Below are 10,504 nucleotides of genomic sequence, written 5' to 3' on the forward strand. Positions count from 1 at the left end.
TATTACATATAGACCTCATCCTTCCTTCACCTGCCAGAGCCTGGTACTGCCCAAGAGCAAAAGAAAACCAAAAAGGCTTCCRAAAGTGTGTTATCGGAGAAATGGATGTGGACACCCTGACTGTGATTTGCTGCCCTTTTCTGAGTGCTCAGCCAAACCACAATACATCAGAAGTGGGTTCCCACCCTTCCTGCCTCTGAGCCCAGCTTGGAAACCACAGCAGGCAGAAATCAGGTGGCGAGCGCTGCTCTCAGTAGAGATACACAGAGGTGAAACCAGAGGGAGGCTCAAAAAAAGCATTTTCCTGAGACAGAAAACCACTGGAGCAGGAGCACACTGGAGCAGGCAACATCCTGAGGGCCTCGCTCCCGATGGAGATGCCACTGGCACAGAGGTGCTCAGAGCTCATCTCCGCACCCCAGCCTATGTGCTGTGCTGTGCTGAGCCTGTGCAGGTTAAGAAAGGTTGGAGGATACCCCAGCCTACCTCAGCTGCCAGGAATCCCAAGGGGCTGGAAATACAATTCAGCCAAATCCTTTGTTCTGGGCTGCAGCAAAAGGTATGGAGGAGAAATCTCTATTGGCTTTGTGCTACCAGGAAGCTCTTTTGGTTCTGCGCTATCATAGGGTCATGGTGCTATTCTCTCCAGTCTGGTGCTTTCTGGCCCAYCAAACTAGCAGGGGGACCTCAGGCAGTGGCACCGCATCAGGAGACCTGACCTTACACACACAGTTGAGGAAAACGCTAGGCAAGGTGGGTGCTAACTATCTCTCTGAACAGAACTTCATCTTCTACCTGCATCTGCTTTAGAGCTACAGACCATTTCAAAGCTAGGGAAAAATCCAAACAGCTCATGTAGAAGCACCTTTCCCTTGGATTTTTATTATTATTATTATTTTTAAAGAATATATTTTGTACCAAAACACTGTCAGCATTCTTTATACAATGGAAAATGATGCCATCATCATGTATCATGTAAAAGAATAAAAACAGAGCAAGACCGGAATATTTCATACCAAGATTCAATCTGTAGTACAGAGTTCAACGTAAATGCTGAAGCCACACATCAAACAAAAAGATCATCTGAAAAATAACAGGCTCTGGCTTAATTTGGAAAAAGTCAGGGAATTTGAACATTAAGGCTAAAACTTCCATTTTAAACTTTTAATTTGTAGGTGGCAGCTTGATTCTCAACTCATTCACAGTAGCAGCACCCCATTGGCTTTACAGAGAGATTTACGCTGTGTGAAATCAGAATCAGGCCTTTATGCCTTTGTGCTCAGAGGACTCTGACTGACCTCAACAGGCTTTGGACTGCAGCCATAGCTGGAATTTCAGCTTGCAGTCTAAGGCTTCTTAACTGCAGGCCAAATTAGCGCAAAATGAGGCTTTGTAACTTGCATCCTATCCTTAACTTTGGATATTCCAGTTCTGGTTGCCTTAAACCACATCTTCATTGTGAGCTTAACACAGTTTGTGAAATTCTTCCCCCCCCCCCTTTTTTTTWWWWAAAAAAAACCACTGTGCTACAAAAACTGCGTTTGTAGTCTATGTTTGAGAAAGTCCCTATATTACATGTTTTCAAAATTGCCTAAATATACATTTATATCACAACTACTCAGAAAGACCTGCTATAGTCTATTGTGAGCAGCCAAGGAAAAAGTGTCGTCCTAAAGAAGTCAAGAAAAGTGGCTGTGTTCACTTATAGTGTAGCACAATGACTGTGTTTATACAGCTATACCTAGTATTTAAAAAGCTACTTGAAAAGTTATTATTCATGTGCAGTAGCTGATTTTCAAGCATTAATAACTTGGCTGTCTAGACAAGTTTTAATTGTCATATCAAAGGCCAAATATTTTCTTAAATAAGTGCAGAAAATCTCCCATCTCCTCAGGAAAGAGGCTAGTTGCTGAACTAATAGATTTCCAAATTTAAATTTTGAGTTAAAAAAGCTCAGCTTAACCTACAAATTTGCTATTTAAGTTTTAAAAACAGACTGATCTTAATTCAAACCTATCCTGTGCAGCAAAGTTAGAAAGCCCTGAAAAACAGTTTATAGCGAATATGTGAAGAGTTCCCCCCAGCCCCCACCAACTACCACTCCCACATTTTCCCAGGGCCTAGAGGGTTTCACCAAAATGTAACTAAATGTTCAATAGGAAACATGATTTTTCAAGAATGATAAGTTTAAAAGAACCTAAGACATTTTGTACATTCAAAATGTTTACACTTTGCTCTTCTTAACGATCAGTAATAGTTCATTTTTCTAATAATACATACAATGAGTATAAATAAATAAACTACAGATAAGCTTTAAAAATTGTATTAACAATACATTGTGCAAAAACTTGTAAYGATCTACATTCTATGCAAATACCCTGACTAAAATATACAGGCTGTGTCCTGACACCCTCATTCAGTTTTTACACAGTCCTTGGGCCAGATCAGCGGGTCGGAGCAATCCGTGAAATTCCATTGCAAGCAATGGAGGCAAGCTGATTTACACCAGCAGAAAAGCTGGCCCCCAGGTATGTGCAAAAATCCCATAGACATCAGTGGGAATTGTGCTTGACTAAGGACTAGACAGTTTGATCGTACCCCATTAAAGTGAACGCGCGTTTTGCCACCGATTTCCATGGAACCAGGCTCCGGCCCTGTGTAAGGGCCTCAGCACGTGACCCTGTGTTGTGCTACACTACTCCACTTCAGTGCAGAAACAATATATGCAAAAGAAAAACTTCTTTGTTGTTGCTGCTCTTCTGTAACTGGTTTTAGTACAGCATTTCAGAAATTGCCTTTCTGTGAGATTAAAAAAGAAAAAAGACTGCAAGTCTTTCTGAATCCATTCCAATTTGATTATCCAGCATGGGTGAGCTATTTTGATCCAAGAAAAAATGGCTCAGTGTCTATTAACCAACAATGTTCTTCATTAGGATAAACAACAGCCCAGTTCAACGGCATATGAAGAAAGGACTGCACACGGGGAAAGGAACGGGGCAGCCTTCCTACTATAGTTGTGTCCAGAGCTGGCTGTCACTTCTCCAAACAGATGATGGCACCTGAGCCGCTTTGGATTGTACAGTTCTAACAAGGTCAGCCAAGTTTTGTAAGCTGAAGATCTCCATTTATCTTTATTGTGTCAATTGCTGACAATGTTTCAATACGGTGGTAAAAATCAAAGAGCTGATGTCCATCCACAAATATTCTAAAACGGGGATGCTCACAAAGTATCTCAACCTGTAAAAAATAAAATGATGAGCCATGTTCACAATGTAACTGGGAAGTTTTATTTTACAGGACAGAGTACTCAGCATTTAACTGTATTTGGTATTGCTGCACATTTTGCTACTTACATCCCATGTAACAGAAAGGGCAGAGACCAATTTGCCCCTGTAGTCCCAGTTACACTATGATGGATCTGCTCCTACTTCACAGGGGCATTAATTCAATCTCACACTGTCATGGCCAGAAAGACTCTGGATCTCACTCCTGTGGCTCTGCAGATTACAGTCCCACTGACATGAGGGAGGTTTTGCCTCTTGGAATAATGCCAGAAGCAGACCTAAATTGCTAATTACAGGGGCAAGAAACCGTATCTCCAACCCACATTTCTCATGCCTTGCTACAATTTGTTGCTGCAGAATGAGGGGCAGTTCCTTCTGCAACACTCTCCAGACTTTGATAATGTACTGGAAAGGAGCAAAGATCAGAGAAGGAATGGGTTTGCCCTCTGCTCTCACAGACTAGTGCTGCACACACTCACACAGCAGCTGCACAACCAAAAAGACTGCACTATTGTGGATACATCTGGCCCAGGACTCCCTGTCAGACCAGACACCGTACTGGGGCTGGGGCAAGGGAGATTTGGTGCAGGATGTCCTGAATTCAGTTTGACCATTGACAGGAGGCGCAAACAGGATCAGGGAGGGATACAGCTCATCTCTCCTCCCAGAGCCCCGCAGAAATACTCTGGAAAGGCAACAAAGCCTGGAATTGGACCATTCGCTCTGAACAGATCTGGGATTCCTGATATTAGTGTGACTCAAAAAGCTGCTCTGTTGCTAAGCTTCGCACACACCAGGAAGCAGGGAGTTCAGGACACAGAGTAAGTATTTACGATCCTAGCTTGTACACACCCTTGGAGACCTCTGGGTTTGGAGAGCCTAAAAAGAAAACCTGCAGAGAACCCATGAGTAAATCCTGGGTGATTGCTAGAGGCTGGTGGTCTGCAGTGAAACACTGCTCTCAGGCACTTGACTCTACAATTACAGCCAGTGACAAATTGGAAGACCCCAGATTTAGGGCACACTGCCCTGGGAGAAGTGGCATTGGACAGTCTAGGAGAATTTAATATTTTCATAAGCCTTGTCTCATTGGGACCTGATAGTGCATCATGTAACAGCGAAACAACCACGCTACTGTGTTGCTCCCGTGTCACTGAGGCAGGTGCCTCCAGCCTTAGGCCTTGTTATGTAAAAGATCTGGTTAGCCTCAACACTGTTTACGATCCACTTTTTCATATCACCCTGGGCAACACCAGAATGATAACTGAACTGGATCACAAGTAATTGTAATTGGCAAGAACATTTAATAACTGGCAATAACACAAATTGAGAGGGAGACTATCAAGAGTCAACTGGGAGCCTAAATTCCATTTGTGTGTCTGGGGAAAAAAAAAAAAAAAAAAAAAAAAAAAAAAAAGCTCTCCTTCTACAGTATCTCATGCCAAAGATGTGTGATATTCCTGTCTTCTAATGTAAACTGTCATTAGTGGGGCATCCAGAGAACATGCCCTAGATAATTTGTCTAGCTTGTCTGAGGGCCCAGCCACCACCCACTGAAGCTAGTAGTATAACCGTCTCAGCAAGAGCAGGACCAAACCTCCAAGCTCCTTCAAGTGCATTTCCCACATGCGCCAAAGGGTGTTGCCAGTTACGACGGGAGAGTTTGTAGGAGCAAGTGGAGCACAGTCAATTCACACCAAAACCAGTCAAAAACACCCTTGCAAAACCCAAGCATCTGGGGAGACGGTGAGCTTTTGGGGCTGGGGGAGATTATCTTGGGGGCAAGAAGGATTAAGAGAGTTTGGCAGCTGGTCAGAGCACTGGCATTTATCAGAGGGGCCACCATGGTTTCATAAGACGGGTGGAGAGGAGGAGGAGGAGGAGGTGGTTTTTTCTGGGTCAGCCGCATGGAGAGGGCGTGCAGCCTTTTTTCCCAATGTAGCCAAACAGCTCAGAGAGAAGAAGCCCTCTGCAGCTGCATACTTTGTTAGTCCTGATTAGCAAAGACATCTTCACATAACCATAAACACTTCAGATGGGAAACTGCTTCTAGGTCAGCACAGTCCATCCCTTGCACCACAGCACTTCCATGTACACCAATTTCAAGTGACTACCAACTTACACTTGATATGAGATTTAATCCCAGAAAAGAATACCACTATTGCTTAGTTATTTAATCTGCTAACACAAAGGGCTACAGTCAACCTCAGTTTAACATCCCTAGAGACAAAGRATGAACAAGATCCTCATTACCTGCACTAAATTGCAAACTGTATGTCCATTAAAGAAAAAAAATGTGGCAGTCCAACCAAGTATTTACATTCTCCGTTAATAACTTAAAATGCAGTAATAACATAGAGGCACTTCTTAATTTATAGCTCTAAAACTAAACTCAGGAAGTGTGCTTCCTCACAGAGTTATTACCATCTCCAGCTTGTCATAACACCCCAGTGATGTGTTTATAGCCCCATCTGAAGTGCCTGCTGTTGCCAGCGGCAGCAGAATCAGGATCCCCGCGCAACTTTTGATCAGTACATCCAACCTGGCAATCACGGCCTCCGCCAAAGAGGAGCGTGGGCTTGCGGGCTACCCCGCGGCTTCACGGGGGGCGAGTCCCGTTCTGCTGCCCTTCTCCTCAGGYGACTCTTTACCAGCTACGGCGCCTGCCGCTGCGCTCTTAATACTCACCCGAAAGGGTTGGTCCGGTATAAACGGRAAGTAAGGAATAGACGATTGCTCTTCTCCCCATTCTCCGGCGACACAGGAGTTTCGGACGAACTGCCTGTCGGTAAACACCGCTTTCAGTTCAATGGCTACGTCCGCAGGAGGATCCTCCGACTCCCCGCACGTCAGGCTGATGCCGAAGCTGCAACACCACGAGAGCGGCTCTCACTCGGCCAGAAACAGGCAAACAAACCCCAAACGCCACCGGTCCCTTGTCTCAGCTCACTGAGACGAGCGAAGGGGAACGGCGAGGCCCGAAAGCTCGGCAGGGACAGGGACGCCATTAGAGCRTATGGATGTGTCTGTGTATATAGATGTACACATGTATATTATATACATATATATATGGTCTAATGTACGTCCTGCTTCACAGCAAGTGAAATGCTGGGATCCCCTTACCGGAAAGGCCCCCTCCGTGCGTCAAAGGAGAAATCAGCATGCTATATTTAAAAGGATAAAAATAATCCGTCCTGGGAAAGGAGGGATTCGCGTGTGCCTGCCCGGCGGCTCCCCGGCGCGGCGGCCGCCCGCGGTGCCCGGCGGCTCCTACCTCTCGGGGTTGAGGTCCACGATGCCCATCACTAAGATCTTCTTCCCGGGCCTCATGCCTCCTTTGATGTGCCCGCAGAAGGGGACGATCTGGAGGAGGACATGGGTGTGGGGTGGGTGGTGGTGGCGGCAGCGGCCGCGCTTGGGCGGCAGCGGCGGGGCGGGGGGCATAAAAAGGGTTAAAAAGCAAGAAAAGGCGGTTTACCAGGCGAGGGAAGTACACATCAGCTTGCACCGGGGATCCCAGGGAGTTGTTTAAATGCCCGTCCTCGATTTTCTACAGGTAAATAAATGAATAAATAAGCAAGCAAGCGAGCGGACGGGGGGGGGCACTCACCGGCGCGTCCCGCTCCGCCACGGTGCCCGCCATCTTGTGGAAGCGGCGGCGGCGGCGGCGCTGGAGCGCGCAGGGCGGGAGGCGGGAGGCGGCGGCGGCCGTGCAGAAGTAGGAAGGCGAGAAGGAGGAGGAGGAGGAGGAGGAGGAGGAGGAAGAAGGGGAGGTGGCCGGCGCGGAGAGCCCTGCCCCTGGCCCGGGGCTCATGGGCTCTCGGCCACAAAGAGGAACCGGCGTTTAGCGTGAGGGTTTTGCCCGCTCACCTGCGCCGCTCGCTTGCCTCTGCCCTCGCCACCTGCGTGTGACGGGTTTTCGGCCCTGGGCCTAGGGGAGAACAGGAATGGCCCCACGGTTTTTATTTTTCTTCCCTGGCACGGCGCTGCGTGATGCCCCAGGAGTTCTTCCCACAGCATGTCAGCTTTCCCTCTGCTGTAGATGAAGTCWCTTTGTTTATTAAATAAAAATAAGTTTACTGGATGTAAAATCAGGCCAGCCAGTTCTCTTCGCCAAAGCACAAACCCTTGTGAGGAGGCTGGTTATTATTATGTCTTTGTTTTCTTGCTCTTCTTAATTGAACTTTTTGAATAATTAAAGAGAGAGACCTGGCCCTTTGACTAGCTGCTTTGCCTGGTGTTCGTCCTTTTTGGCTTGTTTTCCAGAAGCTAGAATAAAGGCGACATTTGTTCTGTTGGCCTCGGAGGAACTGACTGGAACAACTGCGGTATGAGGATGTGACAGGGAAGGCGCTCCCGTGCCGTTAGGGAACTGACTGTAAGAGCCTTTCTGCTTCTCTACCACGTTCTCTCGCCCCGCAACACCCCAAAGGGTGTTGAATGGCCTGGTTGCACCACCAGCAAGGCGAAGCTGGAGGTGAAGGAGCCAGGAGTTTTGTCCCCACTGTCTTGCCTATGGCACAGCTATTTCTGTTTCTTCTAGGGAGGCTTTCTCCAGCAGAAAAGGTCCATCTGCCTATATACTGCCTAGCAAGTCTGGGGAGTGAGGTTGCCTTCCTGGGAAGCAATATGCCACGTACTTCAGCAGGAGCTTCCCCATGGGATGTCCTGCTCTGCGAGGGCYGGGATGGGTGCCACAACCTGAGCTACTGCATTGGTTCTTCTGAAACAGGGAGAGGTCTGAGCCAAATCTGTCCCTTCACCCACATGGTCTTGTTACATTGTCAGTGCCGAATGGGCCCCACTGAATATTTGTACCAGCCTCCCTGACAGGGAAGCTTTGAGGTTTCATGCTGATTCCTGAAGGCCTGAGCTTGCAGAGCTGATGCTGGAGTGAGTTGATAGGTATTTGTGTCCCACTGAACTAAAGCTGAGAGTTATGAGTTACTGAACTTGACTTGTTGACCAGGTAACAAAAAGCATTTTGCAGAAACGTTTTGCAGCTAGGTATTGTCTTCCTGTTCTGGGTTTGTTCCCTTTGCTAGGACTCTTAAAATACTGAGAATTGTGTATGGATTAAGAGGAAGTGGCATGGCATGAGCACCATTTGGGAACACCTAATGATCTGCCCAGCCCAGCCACCAAAGCCATTGCTGAGAACTGGCAAACCCAGAACTTTGTCTTAATCCGAGCACCTTGTATCTTACAGCCGCTCCCTTTGATGACTTAGAGAGGTGTATCTAATTCTTAGCTGGCCTTCACCGAAAAGGAATGCAGCACGATCRCAGTTTTGGTGTGGTGTAATTATCTTGCCTTTCTTGCCCCATTACCACTGACATTGCTCTCCTCACGCCTGGGTTTATAGGCTGGCTTGTACAACCTCTCTGCTTTGCTTTGTTGTTGTTGTTTTTCTTAATGACATTGGCAAGAAGATGGGAGGTGTTTGCTGGTTTCATGGAAGCTTCCTTTGGTTTCTGTGTGGCAAGGCACTGAAGTCCTGGTTTTTGAAAGACTGAAAAAGTTGAGTAATAAGATAAAGAAGAAAGTCTGGCAATAAGTTTTATTCACATGAGCAAGTRGTGGTTGGAGCCAAGTGTTTTATGATGTTTTAACCACAAAATAGTTCAGGGGATTTTCTCCCTTTCAGAGCTACTGCTGGACTCTTATAGTGCTGATATACATGATATACATGGCTCCTCGTTTTGACCTTTTGTAGCGTTGACACTGCAAATCATTGGACAGAGGTTTGGGGGACCAAGCCCAAGCTTGCATAAATTTGCCCTGCGCCCAAGGCGGGGGTTTGGACAGGGTGTTGCTGATGACTTGCTGTCCAGCAGTTGGGGATGGAAGTCAGCAATRTACTGGAAAGCAGAGTGGGAGATGCCATACTTCCCTTCTTGCTGTTGCTTCAAAGAGTCCATCTATTGGATTCTGCTGGCACCACGTAGCAGGACTGAAGTGCGGGGTGACCTCTTCACACACCGGCTACCCATGGACACGCTCTGAGGCCTGCCCTCCCACGCTCACTCGCAGGAAATACAAAAGACCGGTGTCAGCACAGATAGCACCGGGAGGGTGTGTGGTGCACCTGTGCATTTTCACAGGGTAATGCCRTCCTCTTCTCAGGGACGGATGTGCAAATCTGGCACCCAGGGCAGGACCCACCTCTTGATTTGCCTTTTCATACTGGCTGACATTTATACAGACCATTTCACAGTTTAAAACTTAAAACTTGACATTTATTTAGTTTGACTTTCTTTTTGCTGATCGCTGAATGTTCTGGTCTGAGCCTTGCCCTTAGGGGTTCAAACTCTCACTGTGCATGAGTCTAGTAACGAAGACAATTTTCTGGGGCTCTCGGGAACAGYGATCGAGTAAATTCTTGTGTGCAGAGGTGGGCCTGGTGAGTGAGTCATTTGATTGCGCTCAAGACCTGCTGCATGTCTGCTGTGAAACATGTGTCTATTAGAAATACTTGTCTTGCAGATTATTTACTGGACTCTGCACCAGGAACTAGGGGTACGTACATAAAGACACTTCAGATAAGGCATTATTTATTAGCTGATAACTGATCACGTTCAGAACCTTTTAGCTCTTCCAATCCTTTTCACAAGGAATCAATGCCCAAGTGCCTGGGGCAGGCAGTGGTAATACCTGCAAAGCTGTAATGGGAACTGGAGGCATCTGCAAGGGGCAGACTCTATTTATGACTTGGAGGCTAATTTATCCTACTGTGCCTTATGAAGGCCTCCTTGTGTTGTGTCTCTAGCACTTTTAGTGTGAATTTCATGGTATTGGCTCTTTTCAGTTTCAGTTCGAGGGTTTCCGACATTTCACAAATACCTGGTGTTTATTTTTTCACACATTCTTTTGTCTAAAAAGGCAGTTTCTAGCTTGTGAACATGGAGAGCAGTTTGAGAACATGGCTACTTCTGTAAGAACTGAAACCCAGTGGCAAATAAAGAGGAGCTGTTACACATATTTCTTAAATATTGTGATTTTTAGGCTGACCTCCTCAATTTTGGTGAAGGGTTAGTTCAGCATACTTTATTATATCTGCCAGAGGACATGGAAGAAGACTACAAAGGGGCTTTTAACCGTAAGCATCAGCATGCCAAAAGGTCTTTCTACATACGTTTTAAATTATTACCAATTGCTCCATCTGGAAGAGGCTTCCTGTTACTTTATATGATCTGAGGGACAGGGTGGGGGCTGTTTAC

At 46.5% G+C, this 10,504-nt stretch overlaps 1 protein-coding gene across 1 annotated transcript; it reads right to left on the reverse strand.

Moving 5' to 3' along the window:
• Positions 1-854: 854 nt before the first annotated feature.
• LGALSL (galectin like) lies at positions 855-7,017 on the reverse strand. Its single transcript, XM_085307272.1, has 5 exons — positions 6,895-7,017; positions 6,763-6,834; positions 6,559-6,647; positions 5,973-6,150; positions 855-3,237 (listed from the first exon to the last, which is right to left on the reverse strand). The coding sequence occupies exons 1-5, from the start codon at positions 6,925-6,927 to the stop codon at positions 3,094-3,096; spliced, it is 516 nt and encodes a 171-aa protein (XP_085163398.1). The 5' UTR covers positions 6,928-7,017; the 3' UTR covers positions 855-3,093.
• Positions 7,018-10,504: the final 3,487 nt, after the last annotated feature.

This window comes from Rhea americana, unplaced genomic scaffold (assembly GCF_003343005.1).
Source record: "Rhea americana isolate MKP2758 unplaced genomic scaffold, rheAme1 scaffold_256, whole genome shotgun sequence".
Classification (NCBI taxonomy): Eukaryota; Metazoa; Chordata; class Aves; order Rheiformes; family Rheidae; genus Rhea; species Rhea americana.